A 26,513-nucleotide genomic window follows, 5' to 3' on the forward strand; every position below is an offset into this window, starting at 1 on the left:
AGGGACCATTCCCTGGAGAAGGATGTCATGCTTGGTAGGGTGGAGGGTCGACGAAAGAGGGGGAGGCCTTCAACGAGATGGATTGATACGGTGGCTGCAATGATGAGCTCAAGTATAGCAGGGATTGTGGCGCTGGCGCGGGATTGGGCAGTGTTTCGTTCTGCTGTGCATGGGGTCACTATGAGTCGGAAATGACTTGACGGCACTTAACCACAACAACAACAACAACAATGTTCTCCAACTTCATCCATGTTATGTGGTGTTTTGCAGATTCTACATTATTCTTTAGGGTTGTGTAGTATTCCATTGTGTGTATGTACCATAGTTTGGTTATTCATTCCTCAGTTGATGGAAAACTAGGTTGTTTCCATCTTTTTGTTAGTGTAAATAGTGCTGTGATGAATATGGGTGTGAATATATCTGCTCCTGTCCTGGCTCTCTCTTCTTTAGGGTATACACCTAGTAATGGAATGGCTAGGTCAAATGGTATTTGTAATTCTGATTTTTTAAGGAATTGCCATTCTGCTTTCCACGGTGGTTGTACCATTTTACAGTCCCACCTGCAGTGTATGAGAGTCCCAATCTCTCCACATCCTTGCCAGCATTTGTTTTTCTGTCTTGTTGAACTTTGCTACTAGTGCAGGGCCAAGATGGTATCTCATTGTTGTTTTGATTTGCATCTCATGTGTAACGATTGTGAGCATTTCTTCATATGTTTATTGTCTGCCTGAATATCCTCCTTGGTGAAGTGTCTATTCAAGACTTCTTCCTATTTTTTAATTGGATTATTTGTCTCTTTGTTATTGAGGTATTGGAGTTTTCTATAAATTCTAGAGATAAGTCCCTTGTCAGATATATCATTGCCAAATATATATATATTTTTCCAATCTGTAGGCTCTCTTTTGACTCTTTTGAAGAAGTCTTTGGAAGCACATAAAAATTTAATTTTTAGAAAGTCCCAGTCATCTGGTTTCTCTTCCGCTATTTGTGCATTCTGAGTTATGCTTGATAGTCTATTTATGCAATATATTAGGGCCCCCAAATTTTCCCCTTGTTTTTCCTTGAGGAATTCTATAGTTTTAGGTTTCACATTTAAGTATTTCATCCATCTGGAGTTAGTTTTTGTGTATGGTGTGAGGTACAGATCTTGTTTCATTTTTTCTGCAAATGGTTATCCAGTTTTGCCTGCACTATTTATTAAACAAACATTCTCTTCCCCATGTAATGAATGTAGGCGTATGTCAAAGATCAGCTGACCATAGGTCGATGGATCTATTTTTGGATTCTCAATTCTATTCCATTGGTCTATGTGTCTGTTATTGTACCAATACCAGGCAGTTCTGACTACTTTGGCTAGATAGTAGGTTTTGAGATCCGGCAGGGTGAGACCTCCTACTTTGCTGTTCTTCTTCAATAATGCTTTGCTTATCCGAGGTCTCTTTCCTTTCCATAAAAGGTAGTGATTGGTTTTTCTTTATCCTTAAAGAATGTTGAGGGGATCTGGATTGGGATTGCATTGAATGTATAGACTGCTTTGGGTAGAAGTGACATTTTCACAATGTTCAATCTTCCTATCCACAAGCATGGGATGTTCTTCCATTTATATAGATCTCTTATAGTTTCTTGAGGTTGTCTTTTATAGATTTGTTTATACAAGTCTTTTGTGTCCCTAGTAAGATTTATTTCCAAGTATTTTATTTTTTTGGTAGCTATTGTAAACGGTATTGATTTCCTTTATTTCTTTTTCAGCGATCTCTTCGCTGGTGTAGGGGAATCCAACTGATTTTTGGATGTTGATCTTGTATCCTGCCACCATGCTCAATCTCCCAATTAGTTTCAGTAGATTTCTGACTGAGTCTTGTGGGTTTTCTAGGAATAGGAGCATATCATCAGGAGTTCTGGTAGTGTAGTGCCTAAGGCACTTGACTGCTAACCAGAAGGCTAGTGGTTCAAACCCACCGGCTACTCCTCGGAAGGAAGGTTGGGCAATTTACTTCTGTAGTGATACTGCCTCGGAAACCCAAGGCGGGGTCGCTATGAGTCGGGTCCGACTCAAGGGCACATAACGACAACAACAACAACATCAGCAAACAGGGATAGTTTGACTTGTTCCTTACCAATTTGGATGCCTTTGATTTCCCTTGCTTGCCTTATTGCCCTGGTTAGGACTTCCAGTACAATGTTGTATAGAAGTGGTGATAGAGGGCATCTTTGTCCGGTTCCGGTTGGCAAGGGGAATGGTTTCAGTCTCTCTCCATTGAGAATATTGGCTGTTGTTTTTGCATAGATACTCTTTATTATGCTGAGGAATGTCCCTTCTATTCCTATTTTGCTGAGTTTGATCAGGAACGGGTGGTGGATTTTATCAAATGCCTGTTCTACATCAATTGATATAATCATGTGATTCTTTTTCATTGTTTTATTTATGTGGTGGAGGACACTGATTGTTTTTCTAATGTTGAACCATCCTCACATACCTGATATAAACCTCACTTGGTCATAATAAATGATATTCTTGATATCTTGTTGGAGTCTACTGGCTAGGATTTCGTTGAAGATTTTTACATCTATATTCATGAGGGATATTGGTCTGTAGTTTTCCTTTGGAGTGATGTCTTTGCCTGGTTTTGGTATCAAGATTATGCTTGCTTCATGAAATAAATTTGGGAAGATTCCACCTTTTCTATGTTCTGGAATAGCTTGAGTAGGATTGGTGTCAGTTCTTTCCTGAATGTCTGGTAGAATTCTCTGGTGAAACCATCTGGGCCAGGACTTTCTTTTCTTGGTAATTTTTTTTTTATGACCTTTTCAATTTCTTCTTTTGTTATGGGTCTATTATATAAGGTTCCTATGTGTTAGAATCAACTCAATAGCAATGTGTTTCATTTTGTTTGAACTACATTTTGTTAGATCTTTTCATCAGTTGATGGGCATTTAAGTTGTTTCCATGTTTGGGCTATTATGAATACTACTACTATAAATATTTTTGTACAAGTCTTTAAAAAAAAAAAAAGATTTACTGCCTTGGAAACCCAATGGGGGTTGCTATGTGTTGGAATCAACTCAAAGGCAGCAGGTTTTATTATTATATTATTCATATGTGCTTACCTATACATATATAAGCATAGATATCTACCTATGTAACCACTTACACATTTTTTGGTTTTATTACAAAATTACGTATGTTATGGCTTTTACCAAAATTGTCCTTTATTACTGTGTACTTCTTAGTGTTATCACTTACCTTAGTCAAACTGTGCTGACTTCAACCTTATTTGGTATTGCTTTACCAGAATAAAAAAAAAAAAACTCTGCCATCGAGTCAATTCCGACTCAGTGACCCCCACTGGGTTTCCTAGGCAGTAAATCTTTACAAAAGTAGATTGCCCCACCTTCCTTCTGTGGAGTGGCTAGTGGATTTGAACTGCCAACCTCCTGAATAGCAGTCAAATGCCTTACGCCTTGTGCCACCAGAGTGCCTTAGTATTGCCTTACTCTTTATCAAAACTAACAAATATTTGCTATCTAGAAAGTGACTCCCCCTTTATCTCCCTTCAATTACTGGTAACCAGCAAAGAATGCTCATTTCTGTAGTTATAGATACTCTTTTCCTTTTATAATAATGAGATCACACAGTATTTGTCCTTTTGTGATTGACTTATTTCACCCAGGATAATGACCTCCAGGATCAGTCTTCATTACAATGTATTTTGAGAACTCATCATTATTCTTTATGATTGCATGGTATTCCAATGTGTCTATGATAGTTTATCCACTCATCTGTTGAGGGACACTTAGGTTGTTTCCATCTTTTTGTTAAATTATCCCTTTTTTACATAAGAGACAACTGAAGCACAGATCAGCCAAGAGACTTGCCCAAAGTTACACAGCCAGTAATTGGTAGATACTGAGTTTCATTATAAGCATAGCAGTCTTGTTTTATAATCCAAGCTCTTAACCACTACAATATTCTGTCTCTCATTGAGTACATATATGCTATTATATGAACAAAGAAGGTCTGGTGGCATAGTGCCTAAGGCATTGGACTGCTAAGCAGAAGGATGGCAGTTCAAACCCACTAGCCACTCCTCAGAGGGAAGACTGGGAAATCTACTCCCATAGAGATATCGCCTTGGAAACCCAAGGAGACGTCACTATGAGTTGAAATGGACTTGACAGCAGTGAGTTTTTTTTAATTATATGCACAAAGGAGCTCTAGTGGTCCAGTGGTTAAAGCACTTGTCTGCTAACCAAAAGGTCAATGGTTCGAACCTACCAACCAATCTGTAGAAGAAAGATGAGGCAGTCTGCTTCTGTAATCATTCACAACCTCGGAAGTCCTATGGGGCAATTCTACTCCATCCTACAGGGTCGCTATGAGGCAGAATTCACTTGATGGCAGTGGGTTGGGTTGAGTTTTTATTATATGCATATTGTTCCTGGTGGTGAAAACGGTTGGAGGTTGTAATCCACCCAGTGGTTCAGGGGAAGGAAGGCCTGCCAATTATAAGCCAAGAAAATTCTATGAAGTAGAATGATTCTGTATCAGGTGGGGTAACCATGAACTGGAACAGACATATGCAACAGGTTTTGTTTTCTGTTTTGCTTTATTACATGCGTAAACTAAGAAACTGATCATTTTAACTGTCTTCAAGAAAGAAAATGTGATGGCCAAGAGGTGGGTTCGACAAATGACATTTCATCATGTAACATTTTTTTCTACTTTCAATTTTAAATCATGTGATGATATTACCTCTCACCACCATTATTTTTTATCTAAAAGTAATAAAACCATGGAATTGTTTTCTCTTCATTCACTGAGCTGTGTCTAAAACAGAAAAGAGGCTGAACATTAAATCCCAGGATAATCCACTATCTACAATTCAGTTTTCTAAGATTCATCAAGACAATGTGGTATATTTCAGAAAAGTGAAGAGAAGTTTTTCAAGAAGTGTATCCTTCAAGAGAAAGAAAGATAACTGGAAACTACCCATTCATTTGAGCTCTACAAGAGCAGAGGCAATGAAATGACAGAGACTGAAACCTGGTTGGAGTGGGTTCAAAGAGATTCAGAGGAGAGTTAAGTGGTAACAATGAATGTAAACAATTCTTTGAGGAGTTTTTCTTCAAAAGAAAGAAGAAAAATTGGATTGTGAGGGATAAAGGAGAGTTCCTGTTTTAGTTATCCAGTGGTGCTATAAAAGAAAATACAAGTGGATGGCTTTAATGAACAGAAATTTATTATCTCATAGTTTAGAAAGCTAGAAATCCTAATTCAGGGTGTCAGCTCTAGGGGAAGGCTTATTCTCTCTGTTGGTTCTGGAGGAAGGCACTTTTCATCACCAATTTTCCCCCAAATCTAGGTGTTTCTCAGCACAGGCGACCCCAGGTCCAAAGGATACGTACGCTCCAGTCCTGGCTATTGTTTCTTGGTGGTAGGAGATCCCTCTTATTTTTACTCATTTATTTAATAACTTTTATATCTCAAAAGAGACTGACTCAAGACACAACCAGATCCTGTAGATTGTATCCTTATTAAGGTAACTGCCTCTAATCCAGTCTCATTACCATTACAAAAGCCACTGCCAATGGGTTTCCAAAGTGGTAAATGTTTATGGAAATAGAATGTCTCATCTTCCTTTCACAGAGCAGGTGGTGGGTTTGAACCACTGACTTTCTGGTTAGCAGCCAAATGCCTTACCCATTACACCACCAGAGCTCCATAGTAACATTATTGAGGTAAGGATTTACAACACATAGGATACATCAGATCTTAAAATGCAAGATAGTTACATAATACTTAGAATCATGGCCCAGCCAAGTTGAGACATATTTTGGAGGGACACAATTCAACTTATAACAGTTCTGAAATGATTAGGGTAGTTATAGCATAATTAGTATAATGATAGGTTGTTGTTGTTGTTACATGCCATCGAGTTGGACCTGACTCACAGCGATCCCTCCTTGGGTTTCCAAGGCGGTATCTTTACGGAAGTAGATTACCCAACCTTCCTTCTGAGGAGTGGTTGGTGGGTTTGAACCACCAACCTTCTGGTTAGCAGTCAAGTGCCTTAGGCACTACAATACCAGAGCTCCCATAATGATAGGAGTTATCTAATAAAAAGGGAGAAATTAAAATCAGGAAAGAGTGAGAACAACATGATTAGCAAAGTTCTTGGTGACTAGGTGAAAAGGGATGATATTCATTGTGTAAGTCTAAGGATTGGCCCTAGATAGTTGTTGTTGTTATGTGCTGTTGAGTAGGATACTCTATAGGTAGTCCCTGACTTAAGGCGGGGTTACTCTGATCTGCTTAAGTTGGTACTGAAATAAGTTGAATATCACCTTTATTTGTTTTTTAAGTTTTCATTATTACCTTTCATTATCAACATTTTTATAAATCTCAACTTTGAACATCTGCAACTAACATCTGAGAATGGTAACAACAGCAAGTTACGAGCTTTACCACTTATGTCATAGATATTACTAACAATAAGATACAAAAGAAAAAGAAACCAGATGGTCACAGGTGCAGTGGCTCACTGTAACTCTAATAACATAAATTGGGAGCTATCCTAGTTCTAGGCAGCACTAAAGGTTCACGTGAAACAAAAATGTAAACCCTAGCCATTATGGTTACATATTATTCTCCATCCACTTTCAGCAGCTTTGGTCCAGGTATACAGATTGCTGGGTGATTCAAATGGCTTCTTCTAGGCTATAGATGGGAGCTCTGGCAGCGTAGTGCCTAAAGCACTTGACTGCTAACCAAAAGGCTGGCAGTTCAAACCTACCAGCCACTCCTCAGAAGGAAGGTTGGACAATCTACTTCCACAGTGATACAGCCTCAGAAACCCAGGGAGGGGTCACTATGAGTCGGGTCCAATTCGATAGCACATAACAACAACAACAACAGGCTATCGATAGAAAGGTCGGTGGTTCAAACCCAAACTGTAGTATGGCAGGAGAAAAGCCTGGCAGTTTGCTTCTATAAAGATTATACTCAAGAAAACCAGATGAAGCTCAATTCTTCTCTGTAACACACAAAGTAGTCATAATACAGAATCAACTTGATTGCAATGGGGTTGTTTTTGGCACAGGTACAAAGCAGAAGAAGATTTGGAGTCTTCCTAGGGAGTATGATGGAGAGGAAATTGAGGGAATGAAGAACGATGTAATGGAATTTAAAGTTGGAAAATGAAAGATGTGAGTACATCAAGGGCGTGAAGAATAACAAAAATACTAGCGTCAAGTAATAATAATAATACTGTCAAAGGATTTAGAGTCCCTAAAGGAGTTCTAGTGGTATAGCGCCTAAGGCATTTAACCACTAACCAGAAGGTTGGCAGTTCAAACATACCTGCCACTCCACAGAAGGAAGACTGGGAAATCTACTTTCATAAAGATTTACCGCCTCGCAAACCCAAAGGAGGTCACTGTGAGTCAAAATTGATTCAATGGCAATGAGTTTAGGGTTTTTTTTTGGTTATAGAAGAAAAAGATTACACACAATTCTGTGCCATAGAACCCAAAAGGACTCAGAAATTACAAACACTAGTTTCTACAGAACATAGAATAAGATAAGGCCTAAAAATAAGAGCATCGTTTCAAAGTTTGTATGGTGAACTTTAAATCTCCAAATCTCCACTCCAGTCCAAGCAGTCGGGCAATTCCTCCACCACACACCCATCTTGGAAATCCAGAAGTTTATTCCCGGAAGGAATTTGTTCCCCTTGCCCAGCTATCTGGAATCATCAGACATAAAAGAAAGGATATATGTGTAAAGTGCCTTGAATGCTCCCCTACTCTGCCCACTTCCCAAATTCAGCCATCAGCCACACTTACATAGATGGGAATATTCTTCTGCAAAGAAGCTGAATTACCTGTGTGTGTGTGTGTGTGTGTTGAACAATCCAAAACACCCTTCCTCTAGCAATCAGCTTTCTAATCTCTCTCTCTCAGCAAAGAATAGAGAGCCAAGAAATACACAGCTGAGGAAAGTTTCCAACATGAAAGAGAGAGATAAAAGCAAAGAATCCTAAGTCAGACCAGGGAACAGAAAAAAATTTCAAAGAAATAATTAACATGAAAGAGATTAGAAAAGAAACAGACTATACTGCATTTCCAAAACATAGGAAATAGAGACCTGGACAACAAAAAACCTAAATAGAAAATAAAAGAGAAATAAAACTCAAGACTGATGCAAGAAATTTATACCCAAGCAACTGGTATTCAAGAAAGAGTACCCAGCATAATGGGGATTAAAAAAACAAAAACAAACAAACAAAAAAAACCCACCATATACACCAGGGTGCATCATCGTAAAATTTCAGAATAACAAGAATAAAGACAAAAGTTAAAAAACTTCCAAAGAAAAGAAACAAGATAAGAATCAGAAGTCAAAATGGTATTACATTTCTCTTTCAACAGCAACACTGGAAGAAGCTAAAGGGCAAATTCTGAAGAAAATGATTTTCCATGATGAATTCTATATTCGGTCAGACCATTTAATATTAGGATACAACACACGATTTTAGGTATGCTAAGTCACAAATATATACCCCCTCCCATACTTCTTTCTCAGGAAACTGATAGAAAATATGTTATACCAAAAGGAGTAAATTATAGAAGAGGAGTGAGGGAGACAGATTTTCAAGAAAAGACTAAGTACACAAACAACAGCAGAAAAGTTAAATGAATTAAAACATTGATCTACATGGTAGAAAAAGAAGCGGCCATATTAAATAGTTGTAAAAAGAATTAAGAACACAGAAAATGAATACTATGAAACTGAAGACATCAAATTATTAGTTTAAAAATAAAATGAAAAAATCCTCACAAAAATGTATATGAAAAATACTTAAACATCAAAATTTTAAGGCATTGTATTAAGGTGACATAAAGGTCATTTATTTTTATTTTACTTTTCTGAATTCTCCATATTTAATATATATAATTTTATATGTAAAGAAAAATGCTGAAATGTATAATAGATAAATAATAAAATCAAACTCCAAAGAATTTTCTTAAATTTTCTGCCATGTGTAAGAGCTAAGCCAAATACAGGTGCTCTAGTGGGAGCTCTGGTGGTGTACTGCCTAAGGCATGTGACTGCTAACCAGAAGGCTGGCAGTTCAAACCCACCAGCCATTCTTTGAAAGGAAGATTGGGCAATCTACTTCTGTAGAGATACCACCTTGGAAACCAAAGGAACAGTCGCTGAGTCGGAAACAACCCAACAGCAGTGTGTTTGGTTTGGTGGTATAGCGGGTAAGGCATTTGGATTCTAACGAAAAGTTGGCCAATCACATCCACCAGCTGCTCCACCAGCTGCTCCACCAGAGGAAGATGAGACAATCTACTTCTGTAAAGAGTTACAGTTTTGGGAACCCAATGAAGGTTGCTATGAGTCAGAATTGACTCGATGGCAGTGTTTTGTTTCTCCTCAGAAGGAAGGTTGGGTAATCTACTTCCACAGTGATACCTCTTCAGAAACCCAAGGAGGGGACACTATGAGTTGGATCTCACTCAACAGCTGTGACTTTTTTTTTTTTTTTGGTTATATTATATATATGTAACCACTGCCTTGGAGTCAGATCCGCCTCATAGCAACACTTCCTTGGGTTTCCGAGGCGGTATCACCATTCCTTAGTGATACTGCCTCGGAAACCCAAGGAGGGGTCGCTATGAGTCTGGGCTGACTCCAAGGCAAACAATAACAACAACAACAACATCATCACCATGGAAGTAGATTGCCCAACCTTTTTTCCAAGGAGTGGCTGGTGGGTTTGAACTGCAAACTTTCTGATTAGCAGTCAAATGCCTTAGGCATTGTGCCACAAGAGCTTCTACTTATAGTGATTTGTACACGTTAAACATGTAACATTAATTATTTTATTTAAACTTCAAAACATTCCTAGGAAATAGGACTATTCATGTCAACATTATACCAAAAAGAAAAGTGAGGTACAAAAGATAAATTTGTCCAAGGTGACCGAGTTAATAAAAAGGAGTTAGGTAATTCTTGTAAACCAACTTAAAATATGGTTTCTTTACAAAAATTGGTCCCCAAAAGAAAGTTAATTTTCATACCTGATGATAGAAATGAAAAGAAATAAATATAAAAAAAAAAAAGTTCCTAGTTTAAAAAATTTAAAAATTACTCAATCTGTATTTAGATTCAAAAAGTTTAATTATATTTTACTGTATTTTATGAATACATATAAAATTGTGGTATTTGGGGATTTGTCCAAGTATTACAAATTAATCTCATGAGAACACCCAAAGTCTACTATATATGAACCTTCTTAGAAAAGTGAATAAAGGTGATATATCTGGAGAAGGAATAAGAAAGACAAGGGTGATAAAGTCAAATAATGGAATAGCAAAAATACAATACAATGATAAGAATACAGAGGAATAAAATAAAATAAAAAGACAAAAAGGAAGAGAGATTATTTACACCATGTGGCCTATTCTTTGATGATGCCAGATCAATCTAAAATATTCAGGTTCTGGTGGCGTAGTGCCCAAGGCATTTAACTGCTAACCAGAGGGCTAGTGGTTCAAACCCACAAGCCACTCCTCGGAAGGAAGATTGGCCAATCTACTTCTGTAGTGATACCGCCTCAGAAACCCAAGGAGGGGTTGCTATATGAGTCGGATCTGACTCAATGGCACCAAGTTTGGTTTGAGTTAATGTAGCCAGAAATAACCTGTCTGGCTAAGAATTATAAAACACTTACTGAATTCAATAATTAGATCTTGGGTCCTAAGAGCCAAAAGATAAGTAAAATGAAAGAGCACACTATTATTTCCTTAATAGCAGTTTTCAAAAAATCTAATCTGTTTATTTACTTGTTTATTCTTGATTTCTCCATTTACCATGTCCATTATTAACTAAAATAGAGTAGGAGCTCAAAAATTCTGAATAAAAATAGGAATGAAGGAAAACATTGCCAAACACTGTTAGCCCTTCTTATCATTAAAGAATAATAGCAGCAGCTAACTAAATGCTAGGCACTACTCCAAGCATTTCTAATCTCTTCTAATATATGAGGTAAACAAACAAACAAAAAAACCTCACTGCCATTGACTCATAGAGACCCCTCCTTGAGTTTCCAAGGCAGTATCTCTACAGAAGTAGATTGCCCAATCTTCCTTCCAAGAGTGGCTGGTGGGTTTGAACTGCCAGCCTTCTGATTAGCAGTCAGATGCCTTAGGCTATCATTATCTCCCCATTTTGCACATGAAAGTGAGGCCAAATAAGTTAAGCATTTGTTCAAAGTTACCCACCCAGTAAAAGACAGAAGAATCTGAATCCAGAAATGTCTAACTCCAGAAGCTATTTGATGAACACTGTATTATAAGGTTTCAGCAACTGAAAGCCAAATAAAAAGGATATCACTTTTCTGAGGCAAAATTATTTTCTATGTCATGATAAAGGAAAAAGTACATTCGCATGCCATATCTTTCATCAGAGGAAAAGTCCAGAGACACTGACTTCATAACAAATGTTAATGAACATAGACTATAAATCAATTATGACAATATAAACTCAACCATATGTCAAATTAAATGTTACACAATAGTATATTGAAATGTTATAAAGAACATGGGTATAAAAAAATGTTTATTCCCTCGTGAGGCTGAGAGTGACCTACTGAAGACTAATGAAGACTGGTATCAAAATCATTTTGATTGTCCTGGAATTCAGATTTCTGGGTTCATGGAATTGGAATGACCCATCCAGGCCATCTGCCCTTAGGTTTGCTTTTGAACCTTGAAGGAACTGGTTCCCTGGAGTCACATTCAGATCAAACAATAGCTAAATAAGCAGCTTGTTGTTATTTGCCATCCAGTCGGCCCGGCCCGACTCCTAACAACCCCTCCTTGGGTTTCCGAGGCAGTTATCACTAGGGAAGTAGGAATGCCCCCAACCTTCCTTCGGAAGAGTGGCTGGTGGGTTTGAACCGCCAGCCTCCTGGTTAGCAGTCAGGTGCCTTAGGCACTATGCTACCAGAGCTCCCCAAAAAAAAAGCAGCTTAGTGGAGACTTTTTGGCCTTAGACATTGAGTTCTTCTGAAAAATTATCTGTATGTGGCCAGCTTTGACAAGTAGGAACTCCAGGGTTTAATTACAAGCCATTTTTTTTTTTTTTTTAAAAACAGCTTGTCCTTGGTGATTTGTTTCTGTAACTGAGGAACCTTGAAAGCCTGCATTTGTTCTGATATTAACTCCTGAAAAACTAATGTAACAATAACCTACAAAACCTGCTTTCACTATCCCTCTTTGGAGTGCCTTCACCTTATCCAATTAGGCATGATACTGTCCTACTCCAATCATATCTATTCACAACAAATATATTCCACTATACTAATTTTTGGGTTTCTCTGCATTTAGGTTTTTGACATTGGTCTCCTCATCTGTTGACACCAATGGACTGTCAAGATGATCTCAACGACAGTTTGTAGTTTTTCTAAAAATCAAATCAATCACAATGCCATTCTTAATACAAATTTTGTATTCTTAATCCTCCTGTTAAAATTAGCACCTTCACCTTAAAAATGAGAGGCTGATAGTATAAAATAGACTATTTATAACATTACAGAAAATAAAAAAAAATTAAAAAGTGAAACCAACATTACTCATTCTATAAAATGCCAGCTAACTTGAAGTTAACAACATATAAAGTACTAGAATACATTTTAAAAGTAAATGCCTAAAAACATGTAAGATAATTATAATTGTGGGGAAAAGAGATTCCTTTAAAATAAAATCATCTTAATACAAAAGAACAAAGTGGTAAAATAACTACTATTTCTAACTTTGAATAAAATATAACATTTTATCATAAAATATGAAAATGTGAGCAAGTTGGAAAAAAAATGTGCACAGTCTTCTCTTATAAATCCAACAAAAGAAGAAAAGAGCAAACAAATTATGAAATGTTTCTCATACAAGTCTACAAACTATATTCTAAATACGTCCTAGTGAGTTAGGTATTTAGAACAAAAGAAAGGGCACTTAAATCAGAAGATTAATAGTTAATGAAACAAAACTGTACTGCAATGTGAAGTCTCTTTATTACATTAAAATATGACAAATAAATTAAGTGGAGGAAAAAAAAGGGAAGTATAATAAAAATGTAATCTCTAACAGTTGGTTTCAATTTAATGGTAAAAAAAGCATTCAAAAAAAAAGAAGGAAAGTATAGTTTACCTCCAAAGAAAAACCTGAGAATCCTTATTCTTCAAACTGCAGAATTAAACAGACCTTAAGAACTAAAGAATGATGAATACTTTCAATAAAAATGCGGTAAAAGCATACAGTTAAATGCAATGCACAACACAGACAATAGGGACGGACAACATTATTTAATTCATGACAAGAAAGTGGGCTGTTTGGAAAACATATTAAAACTACTACTGATAAGACAACTGATGACTTACAAAGCTCTGGAGTGCATCACATCTATACCCTTCAAAATAACTAACCTGATGGTCTCTCTTCTCAGCTAAGATATAAGCAATGTCAAGGAGCATTTTATTCCAAATCCGATAACCATATCTGGCCATAACTGCCTTGTAACTGTCCATGCACATAGTCTTTGAAGCAGAAGATTAAATGTGTTCCTGCCCATTTTATCTAGTCCCCAAGACTCGTCCTGCAAAGTGAATAAAAATGATTATCTTTTAATCTACCCTTGGCACACACAGCATAAAATAACAAAGAAGAGGGCAAAGATGAGAAAAAAAACTCTTGAAGAGATGGGTAATTATTGTCCAGCCTGGAATTAAGTTCTCAGCAAGCCCTCTGTGCTTTGTTGAAGGGTAGGTGACTGATATGTCTCATATATTAAGAAACTGAGCCTTGGAAGATTTGACACATAGGAATTGTAGCAATTTTTTGAAGTAATTGTAGGAAATGATTTAAAAACAGCTTTTATCTTTTGATAAATCAGTATAAATATTATGTAGATCATGTTTTAATTGATATCTGATTTTGAAAAATAGGCTAGATGATGATGTAAAAAGAAATTAGGTGAAAACAAAATAGCAAGTTTAAAAGCTATCATGAACACAGGTAAATTGCAGGATGTTGCTGTTGTGTTGTTATGTGCCATGATTCAGACCCGACTCATAGTGACCCCTCCTTGGGTTTCTCAGGTGGTATCACTATGGAAGTAGATTGTCCAACCTTCATTCTGAGGAGTGGCTGGTGGGTTTGAACTGCCAGCCTTCTGGTTAGCAGTAATATATGCCTTAGGCACTTACACCACCAGAAGTAGAGACACACAAAAAGGGACTGGGGAAAAGGAAGAGGTACTCAACTCAAAAAGAAGAGGATAAAATCGTTAAGGAAAATACAGTTAAGCATATAAAATTAGCAGATATATTAACAAAGAAGATATATATAGAGTTAGACAAATGGTAAATAAAACATAATTAAAATGGAATATCATAAAGGCAACAAAATACAGTAATATTTCGTTTAGATGGCAGTGGAAAACAAATGCAAATGAATTAAAGTTCATTTTTCAGAAAACTGAAACAATGGTTTAAGAGTCAAAATAGTTTGTGTATTTCTATAAAATATAAATGCTCTGTTTTCTTGTTCTGTATAGCATATATTTAATCTTTTATACAGAATGCATAGGTTTCCGGATTAAGAAGAGGTGGTTTGCCTCTATAAAAAAAAGTTCCAGATTACTCCCTATCTTCAGATCTGGAAACAAATTTTGTTATCTCCTATTTTGCTATGAGTTGTTATTTCATATTTCTATTAACAGGATCACATCTAAGGTTTGTCCTCCATGAATTTGTTGCTTTTCCTCTCTTGGCCTTGGGAAAGTGTATCACAATCTGTATCAAAGCCAGTTCATTAGTTTTCATAACAGCAGCTTTGGCTATTTAAAAGTAATTTCTACCTTATGCCTAAGGTCTTTTGTTTATTTCAAATAACCAAATTACTATGCATCTGACAACCATATAAATGGGCATTACCAAACACAGAAGTAAGTAACACAAAAAGGAAATAAAGAATAGAGGAAAAAAAGGTGAACACTAAATTACAAAAAGATATTAAAAGTCATGAAATTAGAAAGAAATGTATAAAAAAAGATTTAAAAAAATAATAGCATTTTAACAGTTACTTTAAAGTAAAGTTACAACTGGGTATGAGATCTTCTTCCCTTTTTAATAATACAAAGAAGAAAAAAATTCTCTAAACACAGAATAAACTGCTTGATTTTTGTTCAACACAGAAATTTTTAGCCACAATACAGAGTATTTTTTCTTTACCTTTATAAAAAAGATAAAAAACAAATAAATCTTCTCTTTCTTCCTAATAATGAGGAAAAGAGCACTCTCAAAAGAAAATAAACTATTTCATATAGAAATATAAGTAAGACAATAAGGCACACTAATATGGATTAACTATGCTGATTAAAGGAGCTCTGGTGGTGTGCCTAAGGCATTTGACTGCTAACCAGAAGGTTGGCAGTTCAAACCCATCAGCCACTCCACAGAAGCAAGACTGGGCAATCTACTTCCATAAAAATGTATCGCCTCGGAAACCCAAACGAAGTCACTGTGAGTCGGAATTGACTCGATGGCAGTGAGTTTGGTTTTTTTGGTTTATGCTGATTAAAGAAAAAAAATGTTGAAGAAGTATGGATGACTGCAGATAATATTATCATATTGGCTTTAGGCAACAGGTCTAAATCAGAAATAACAAAACTTTAAATCAGGGATTTGCAATGTAGAGTCTACAAAAAAGCAGCATCAGCACCCCCTAAAAACTTGCTAACTACTGTGAGTTGGACCCAGAACTTTGTTTCAATAAGTTCTGCAGGTGATTCTGATACATAGTAAAGTTTGAGAATCAGTACTTTAAATAAATTAGATAAACGAGAAACTGAAATTTAAATATAAGATTAAATGCAGTTAATGAAACGGAATCTATTATTTGTCATGATAATGAATAAAATGAACATAAGAGTTCCTATTAAGGAAGATGTGACTTGGGAGTATTTAAATATGTGTATACGTATGCATGTCTGCAGACATACGATATAAATGAAAAACAAAAGTCATTTTAGATAAGGACAGGTAAAGCAGTGGATGAAAAACAGAACTGCTAAATTAACAAAATTACCAAACAAAATTTACCAAACAAAAAGAATATATACTTGACTGAGAAGCAGTTTAGATAATTCTACAATGATGAAAGTGTAAGTGAAAACTGCAATTTGTCAGTTTTTAGATATCAAAAGCTTACCTGAAAGAACTGATTTTGGAGACATTATGCTTAGAGATACATGTTTAAATTATTTCAGGAAAAGTAATAGGAAGAATGTCTTTGCTACCTCATTAATTTGATGTAATTGTTTTTCTCAAATACATAAAAAAACTATTTACAAAAGTATGTGTAACACTGAGCAATAAAGCAATGTATTTAAGTGGACATAAAATACTGTGAATTTAGCATTTCAACTATTATTATTTGAGTTCACAAAAGGATGTGGCCTAGAAGTCTCCGAAAATTTCCTTGGTTATAAAATAAAGATGTAGGAAAATAGCTAAACTAAACATTTGGTGACAATGGCCAGAAGGTTTCAATTTCCACTTTCAAGTCTATCAAATGCCAATTATCAAAATAGGCAAACAGTCTACCCAAACAGATAACAGAAGCTATTCAGATTAATTTGGGTGAAAATGTTATTTTTCAAAAGTAAATGATTAATTTAAATCAATATTTCAGAAAAGTTTAATTAGAATAAAGGATATTTAACAAAATTAAATGAAAAAGAAATAAAATGTTGATGGACTTACCAGCAAGGGTACTTGTATGTCTAAAAGCTCTGACCTGGGAGTCTGATAAACCAGTCAAAAGGGAAATTACTGTGTCCATCATATACTCATCATAAATTATGCTATATTGACACTGTCGAATCAGGACTCCAATAAATTCACAAAAGTTTGAACGAAATTTTTTCCACTGGGGTCCAGGCATGGTAAGGGGATAATCACCACTGTCCTAAAAGGAAAAAGAAGAACACACTAAGTATGACATATGGTACCAGTTTGATCAAAGTTATTTTCCCTCTTGTATTTATAGGAGCTCTCTGAGTGAAGCAAATGGTTTGTACTCAATTAAGAACCTATAATGTTGGTGGTTTAAACCCACCCAGTGTCACTGTGAAAGAAAGGCCTTGCAATCTGTTTCAGTAAGATCATACTCAAGAAAACTCTATGTAGCAGCTCTATTCTGTTAACACATGGGTTTGCCATGAGTAACAATCTACTTAGCAACAGGTTTACCTTAACTGTACTGTGTTCCCCCAAAAGTAGATATGGGTAGAAATATAAGGGGACTTTCATGGATATACTGATTGCTTTATCTTTTTTTTGTCTGTTTTGATCGACTAAAAAAAACTCACTGCCATCGAATCGGATCCAACTCATAGTGACCCCTCTTTGGATTTCTGAGGCAAGGCACATAACAACAACAAACAACAACATCACTACGGAAGTAGACTGCCCAACCTTCCTTCCGAGGAGTGGCTGGTGAGTTGAACTCCCAGTCTCCTGGTTAGCAGTCAAATGTATGCCACCAGAGTTCCCTTTGATCTACTTGTTATTATGTGCCGTCAAGTCGGACCGACTCATAGTGACCCCTCCTTGGGTTTCTGAGGTGGTATCACTATGGAAATAGATTGCCCAACCTTCCTTTCGAGGAGTGGCTGGTGCGTTTGAACTGCCAGCCTTCTGGTTAGCAACTATTTAATTCCTGAAGTACTAAACTTTTTAATTAGGACCAGAATTTATTTCGTTGTTCAATTAAGCCTTTTACTCAAAACAAAAGCTCTAATTTTCTTGTATTTGGGTCTCAGTTGAGATAATTTATAATAGCACAGTAGAAAGATATGATGGAAACTTAAAAAAAAAAAAATTAAGACCAAAAAAGATATTTGGAATTGAATTTACATGAAACCAGTTATGATTATGTGTCTGTCACATGTTCTTAGATGCCACTGAATTGGTATCAACTCAAAGAAACCTTATGCACAATACAATGAAATAATGCCCAGTCTTTTCCCATCCTAACAATTGTTGCTATGTTTGAGCCCATTGTTGCAGTCACTGTGTCAACCCATCTAATTGAGAGTCTTCCTCTTTTTCGCTGACCCTGTCCTTTACCAAGCATGATGTCCTTCTCCAGGGACTGGTTCCTTCTAATAACATGCCCAAAGCACATGAAATGAAATCTTGCCATCCTTGTTTAAAAGGAGCATTCAGGCTGTACTTCTTTTATGACAGATTTTTTGTTATTCTGACATGCTACACTTAATATTCTTTACCAACACCTTAATTTAAAGGCATGGATTCTTCTTTGTTCTTCCTTATTTACTGTCCAGCTTCTGCATACATACGAGGCAAGTGAAAATACCATGGTTTGGGTCAGGGGCACATCAGTCATCAAAGTGACACATTTGCTTTTTAACACTTTAAAGAGATCTTTTGCTGCAGATCTGTCCAATGCAACATGTCCTTTGATTTCTTGACTGCTGTTACCATGGGTGTTGATTATGGATCTAAGTAAAATGAAATCCTTGGCAACTTCAATATTTTCTCCATTTATCATGATGTTTATTGGTCCAGTTGTGAGGATTATTCTCTTTTTTTATGCTGAGGTATAATTCATACTGAAAGCTGCAGTCTAATCTTCATCAGTAAGTGCTTCGAGTCCTTTTGGCTTTCAACAATCAAGTGTTGTGTAATCTGCATACAGCAAGTTGTTAATGAGTCTGCCACCAATTCTGATGTCATGTTCTTCTTCATATAGTTCAGCTTCTTGACTTATTTGCTCTGCATACAGATTAAATAATTATAGTCAAAGGATACAACCCTGACTTTAAACTATGCAGTATCCCCTGTGCTGTCTGAATGACTGTCTCTTGATCTAATGTAAAAATTCTACATGAAGGCAATTAACTGTTCTGAAATTTTAATTCTTCACAAGGTTATCCATTATTTATGATGATCCACACAGCTGGATGCCTTTGCATAGTCAATGAAACACAGGCAAACATTTTTTTTGTATTCTCTGCTTTCAGCCAAGATCCCTCTGAAGCCAGCAATGATATCTCTCATTCCATGTCCTCTTCTAAACCCAGCTTGAACTTCTAGCAGTTCACTGTTTAGGAACTGCCATAATGCTCCCTGAATTATCTTTAGGAAAATTTTACTAGCATGTGATATTAATATATCACATAGTACATGTCAATTATATTAAATTTAAATTCTATTGCTAAGAATTGAGAATTTCAAAAGTAGAAGCATTAAATTAAGAAATCTAACCTTTCTCACTGAAATTACAATCCCACTTTCTTCCAATTTTCCTGTGAATTTTCTCTTTATTTTACAATGTGGATTTATTAACTTTTATAACAAAAATTCTAATATGGGCTCTTGGTATCAAAAAAGTATGTCCTCTTGTTTAAAACAAGAAACCAATAGTTGAACCCAACTGGTTACAGATTTCTCACTGCAGCCTAAAACATTTCAGTAAAGAAACAGAACTCCCTTTTCAGGTGCAAATAATAATGAAGAAAACCAAAGACACATGAAAACAATTAGTCCAAGGGACTAGAGCATCATATGAACCTCAGCCTACATGACCCTGAGAGCAGAAGAACTAGATGGTGCCCAGTTACCATTGTTAACCACTCGGAAAGGGATCAAATTAGGAGATCCTGGAGAAAGTGGGAGAAAGATGTGGAACAAAACTCAAAACCATAAAAGAAGGCCAGGCTTACTGGTCTGACAGACACTGGTGAAACTCCCAAAACTACGGCCCCTAGTGACCCTTGAGGCCTGGAACTGAACTAACTCCCATGGCTTCCAGCCAAATAATAGACAGGCATGTAAGGTGAACACTTACACCCAGTATGTATATTCCTTAGAAAAATCAACCATGGGAGACAGGAAGGGCAGTATATATACCAGGAGACAGGTCAGAGGACAGGAATGCATATTAAAGAAGGACACAGGGAAGGACAAACAGGGAGGAAGCAGGAAAAGAGCTGACATCATGGAAATTGCAGTCAATGTCATGAAACAAAATATGTATGAACTATTGTATGGAAAATTAATTTCCTCTGTAAACTTTCACCCAAATCACAATGAAAAATAATTGAAAAAATAGAACTTCACAAGGCAAATAAGGGGGTGTTTTGTGAATATGTTTGCCTGAATATTTTCAATTTGTGTATTTTGCCTTTTCTAGGTCAAATTGCTACTAGAAAAACTGAGTTTAAATGAGGCTGTTAGCTTTGTTGGTGTCCTAGGAAAGAGAACTAATGTGATATTCCCCCTCCCCATATACTTAGACTAGACAAGTACCTAAATAGCAGCAGGAGATATCAAGTGCAAGGAACAGAAAGCAAAGATTGGGAAGAGCTTAACAACCACAGTCAAATTCCTCAAAAAAGTTAATGATGGTGTACATCAGTGTTATGGGGGAGTTCACTGTGCTCTCAAAAGATCAAGAATAAATAAAGGAGCTGGATGAGTCTCCCTAGTCCTTGAGACTAAGAGTGTGGGGACAGACAGGGAAGTAGATATACTAAATAGCAAAGATGCTTCCCAAAGGTATCTCAGCAGCCTTCCTGCTCTAACTTAGTGGGCTTCTGTAATGCCCTTCAATTGAGAGATTCAACCATTCAGTGCTCTGCAACTATCACATTTGGGCCACAGTGCCAGAAAGAAAATAATACATCTAAGAGGCCCAACAGCAAGTGAGAGGAAGGCTGAAAGAACAGTCCTGAATATATAATCCTGATTATAAAAATAACTACATTTCAGAAGACTTAAATGCAGTACAAAAACAAATAACATCAAAAAACCAGGAAGTTAGAATATTTATGACTTAGAAAATTTAGTTGCTAAATTAAAGGAAATAATCACTGATAGGAGATACACTAGTAGTCTGGAAAATAATGTTCAAGATGTATATGAGAAAAATATGTTATTTGCTGGATGAGGCTTCCGGGAAAGCCTTTTAAAAAGGATAAATTAGGCTAGGATGATCTTTCAATCTTGTCCATTCCTCCTTTACAGACCTGGAAGTCAAATGTGATGCTGAATATTCAGCAGTCACAACCATGATGGGACAAGTATTGGGATGAAGAATGGTAGAAAAGAAAGAAAAATGTCTAGGTCTTTGATTGATTGCCCTGTTGAGCCATACTACTTAGCAGGTATTTAATGTCTATTCTCAGATTTATTTATGTTTACTTTTGGTGAAAACATACATGGCGAAACTTGCACCCCTTCCATGATCTCCAGATATAACAATCAGTGTTACTGGTTAAAATTTTCACATTGTATTATCATAAGATAACATGACAGAGTCTGCTTAAAGTAAACACAAAAAAGGTTTACTGAGAGCTAAAGACAGTCTGGATTGGTGAGATGTCCAAATTCACAGAATGAAGATGGCTTTTCCTCCAGACAATGAGGAAGAAAACATTTTTGTACAGTTGGAGCAGGAATGAAAAGTTATAAAATCACAACTGGCTGAAAAACAATCAGAGGAGTCTGATTACATGAATGGTTAAAGCTACAAATTGCAAGCATAAGCGCTCTTCAGTTTACTACTGGATGGTCACAGAACAATCACAGGATAGATTTTTCAGGTAACCTGCTTTAAAAACTATTTTCTCAATCATGTCTGGCAGACCTTGTGAACATTACTTGATAATGCTGTGCATCAAGACTCTTTGGGTATAAGCCATCATGTCTTACATCTGCTTGGTCATAGTGGAAAGACCCTCTAGGAATAGACAGTGACATCTTGTACCTCCAGACCTCAGAGAAAAAGAGTATCTCCTTTAGGGTATATGGACAGAATCAAAGTTTAGTCAGTGTAAAGGCTATTAGAGGAATTGCTGTTAGAAAAGGCAGCATGGATTCTAGACTCAGGTCAAGACATTAAAATGGAATTAATGATCCACTTTCAGGCACCAAGAACCTCTGATTTTAAGCTCTCATAGTGTAAATAGTCTCATTTCTGTTCTAGTTGTTCCATTTTCAGATTTACTTTGCATGAAACAAACTCCTATGAGTATAATGCACTGTTGGCTAAATTTTCTGTCAGACACAAATATATCCCTACTACTACAGGAGAATTATGAGTGAAGAAAGCTGACTGCATAAATGATGATGGGTCAACTGACTGTCAAAAAAAAAAAAATTAGTACTACTAAAGGAAAATAAAGTAGGAGGCCTCATACTCCCTGATATCAAAACCTACTACATACCACGGTAGTAAAAACAACCTGGTACTGGTACAAAGACAGATACACAAACTAGTGAAACAGAAATGAGAACCCAGATGTAAATCCATCCACCTACGAACAACTGAACTTTGAGGAAGGGTCAAAACCTAGTAAATGGGGAAGAGAAGCCTCTAATAAATACTGCTGACAAAACCAGATATCCATTTGCAGAAAAATAAAACAGGCCCATATCTCACACCATATATAAAAACAAACTTAAGTTGATCAAAGACCTGAAAATAATACCTATAACTGTAATTCAGCGCATAAAATACACTACTGAAAATAATAAAAAACTCACAAACACCAGAAGACAAAATGACAAGGTGACTGGGACCTCCTAAAAATTAGACACTTACGTGCATCAAAAGATTTCACCAAAACAGTAAAAAGCCCTCACAGACTAGGAAAAAAAGTTTGGTAACAAAATATCAGACAAGAGGCTAATCCCTAAAATTTACAGCAAACTTCAATACCTTAAAAATAAAAAGACAAATAATCCAACTTAAAAATGGGTAGAGGACATGAACAGACACTTCATCAAAGACGACATTCAGGCAGCTAACAAACATTTGAAGAAACGCTTGAGATCATTAGCCATTAGAAAATTCAAATCAATTGTGGTAAATTGTGGTCAACATCATAAGACAAAGTATATGTGAACTGCTGTATGGAAAGTCAATTTGCTCTGTAAATTGTCACCCAAATCACAATAAAAAATAAATAAATAAAAAGATTATAAAATTGTATGATCAGGATAATCCTAACTTTTTAATAAATATTTATTTTCATGCGAAAAAGAATGCAAATCAAAACAACAATGAGATATCATCTCACTTTAGCACTAATAGCAAAGTTCAAAAAGACAGAAAACAATAAATGCTAACAAGGGTGTGGAGAGACTAGAACCCTCATACACTACTGGTGGGAATATAAAATGGTGTAACCAGTGTGGAAAATGGTATGCTGTTATTTTTGTTAGGTGTGGTTGACTCATTGCAATTCTATGTACAAAGTAACAAAACACTGCCTAGTGGAGCACCATTCTCACACTCCTTGCTATACTTGACCCCATCATTGCAGCTACTCTGTGTCAATTCATCTTGTTAAGGGTCTTCCCCTTCTTTGTTGTCCTTCTTTGCTGCCCGTCTACTTTACCAGGCATGATAACCTTCTCCAGGGAATGGTCCCTTCTAACAACATGACCAAAGTAGGTGACACAAAATCTGGCCATTCTTGTTCCCAAGGAGCATTCCAGCTGTACTTCTTCCAGGACAGATCTGTTCATTCTTCTGGTAGTTCATGATATTTTTAGTGTTTTTCACCAACACCACAATTCAAAGGCATCAGCTCTCCTTCAGTCTTCCTTAATAATTGTCCAGCTTTCACATGCATATGACGTGACTGAAAATGCCATGGCTTAGGTTAGACACAATTTAGTCTTCAAAGTGACATCTTTGCTCTTTAACACTTTACAGAGGTGTTTTGCAACACATTTGACCAGTGTGATACTACATCTGATTTACTGACTAGTGCTTCTATGGGTGTGGATTGTGGATCCCAGTGAAATGAAAGCCCTGATAACTTCAATATTTTCTCCATTTACTATGATGGTGCTTTTTGGTCTGGTTGTGAGGATTTTTGTTTTCTTAGTGTTGAGATGTAATCTATATTGAAGACTGTAGTCTCCGACCTTTATCAGTAAGTGCTTCAAGTCATCTTCACTTTCAGTAAGCAAAGCTGTGTCATCTGCATATCATACGTTGTTAATGAGCCTTCCTCCAATCCTGATGCCACATTCTTTATCATATAGTCCAGCTTCTCAGATTATTTGCTCAGCCTACAAATTGAGTAAGTATGGTGAAAGGATACAACCCTGACACACACCATTCCTAATTTAAACCCTGTAGTATCCCCTTGTTTTGTATGAATGATGGTTTCCTGTTCCATGTACAGGTATCTTGTGAACACAATTCAAGTGCTTGGGAATTCCCATTCTTTGCAATGCTATTCATGATTTGTTATGATCCGCATAGTAAAATGCCTTTGCATAAATAAAACACAGGAAAACATCCTTCTGGTATTTTTTCATTCCAGCCAAGATTCATCTGACATCAGCCATGACGTCCCTCCTTCCATGTCCTCTTCTGAATCCAGCTTGAATTTCTGGAAGTTCCCTGTCAATATACAGCTACAATCACTTTTACATTATCTTCAGCAAAATTATACTTGCATGTGATACTGATATTCTTCAAAAATTGCCACATTCAGTTGTATCACCTTCCTTCAGAATGGGCAGAAATATAGATCTCTCTTACTTGGCTGGCCAAGTAACACTCTTCTAAACTCCTTGGCATAAACAAGTAAGTGCTTCCAGTGCTGCATTCATTTGTTGAAAGATCTCAATGGGTATTCCATTAATTCCTGGAGCCTTGATTGCACCAATTCCTTCAGTGCAGCTTGGACTCCTTCCTTCAATACCTATGGTTCTTGATCATATGCTACCTCCTGAAAGGAATGAACATAGACCAATCTTTTTGGTACAGTGACTCTGTGTATTCCTTCCATCTTCTTTTGGTGCTTCCTAAATCATTCAGTAGTTTGCCCACAAAATCCTCCAATACTGCAACCCAAGACCTGAACATTTTCTTCAGTTCTTTAAGCTTGAAAAATGCCAAGCATATTCTTCACTTTTGGTTTTCTTTTTTGTTTCCATCTTTCTCATACCAATCATTATTAATAATATATTTTGAGTGCATGTTTGGCCAATTTCAGACTGTAGAAATGGGTAAAAATCTTCAATTTCTTCATCGTTGGCTTTAGTGGTTGGTACATAAAATTGAACAATGGTACTATTAACTACTCTTCCTTGTTGTTGTTGTTGTTGTTAAGTGCCGTCGAGTCATTTCCGACTCATAGCAACCCCATGCACAGCAGAACGAAACACTGCCCGATCCCGTGCCAGCCCCACAATACCTGCTATACTTGAGCCCATCATCGCAGCCACTGTATCAATCCATCTCCTTGAAGGCCTCCCCCTCTTTCATCGACCCTCCACCCTACCAAGCATGACATCCTTCTCCAGGGAATGGTCCCTTCTTACAACATGACCAAAATAGGTGAGACAAAGTCTGGCCATTCTTGCTTCCAAGGAGCATTCTGGCTGCACTTCCTTCAGGACAGATCTGTTAGTTCTTTTAGCAGTCCACGGTACTTTCAGCATTCTTCGCCAGCACCACAACTCAAAAGCATCAACTCTTCTTCGGTCTTCCTTATTCATTGTCCAGCTCTCACATGCATACAAGGCGACTGGAAATATCATGGCTTGTGTCAGGCACACCTTAGTCCTCAAGGAGATATCCTTGCTCCTCAGCACTTGATACAGTTCCTTCGCAGTTGACTTTCCCAATGCTACACGTCATCTAATGTCCTGACTGCTGCTTCCGTTGGCATCGATTGTAGAAACAAAAAATGTGAATTCCTTGACAACCTCAATCTTCTCTCCATTTATTGTGATGCTGCTCATTGGTCCAGTTGTGAGGATTTTTGTTTTCTTTATATTGAGACGTAATCCATACTGCAGACTGTATTCTTCAACCCTCATCAGTAGGTGCCTTAAGTCATCCTCACTTTCAGCAAGCAAAGTTGTATCATCTGCATATCTCAGGTTGTTAATGAGTCTTCCTCCAATCCTGATGCCACGTTCTTCTTCATATAGTCCAGCTTCTCAGATTATTTGCTCAGCATATAGATTGAATAAGTGTGGAGAAAGAATACAACCCTGACGCACTCCCTTCTTGATTTTAAACCATGGAGTGAACCCTTGTTCTGTTTGAACGACAGCCTCCTGGTCAAGGTACAGATTCCTCACGAGTACAGTCAAGTGCTCGGGAATTCCCATTCTTCTCAATGTTATCCATAATTTGTCATGATTCACACAATCAAATGCCTTTGCATAGTCAATAAAACACAAGTAAACATCTTTCTGGTATTCCCTGCCTTGAGCCAAGATCCATCTGACAACAGCTATGATATCCCTGTTCCATGTCCTCTTCTGAATCCGGCTTGAACCTCTGGAAGTTCTCTATCAATATACTGCTGCCAAAGTTTCTGAATTATCTTCAGTAAGATCTTACTTGCATGTGATATTAATGATATTGTTCTATAA

General features: G+C 36.7%; 1 protein-coding gene across 1 annotated transcript in view; it reads right to left on the bottom strand.

Moving 5' to 3' along the window:
- STAG1 (stromal antigen 1) overlaps nucleotides 1–26,513 on the bottom strand; it is a 528,154-nt gene that overhangs the window by 221,369 nt on the left and 280,272 nt on the right. The window contains exon 6 of the mRNA XM_007937169.2: nucleotides 16,836–17,040. Coding sequence (XP_007935360.1) covers nucleotides 16,836–17,040 — 205 coding nt within the window. The remainder of the gene's footprint in view (nucleotides 1–16,835; nucleotides 17,041–26,513) is intronic.

This window comes from Orycteropus afer, unplaced genomic scaffold (assembly GCF_000298275.1).
Source record: "Orycteropus afer afer isolate SDZICR_OR568_19922 unplaced genomic scaffold, OryAfe1.0 scaffold00003, whole genome shotgun sequence".
Lineage (NCBI taxonomy): Eukaryota > Metazoa > Chordata > Mammalia > Tubulidentata > Orycteropodidae > Orycteropus > Orycteropus afer.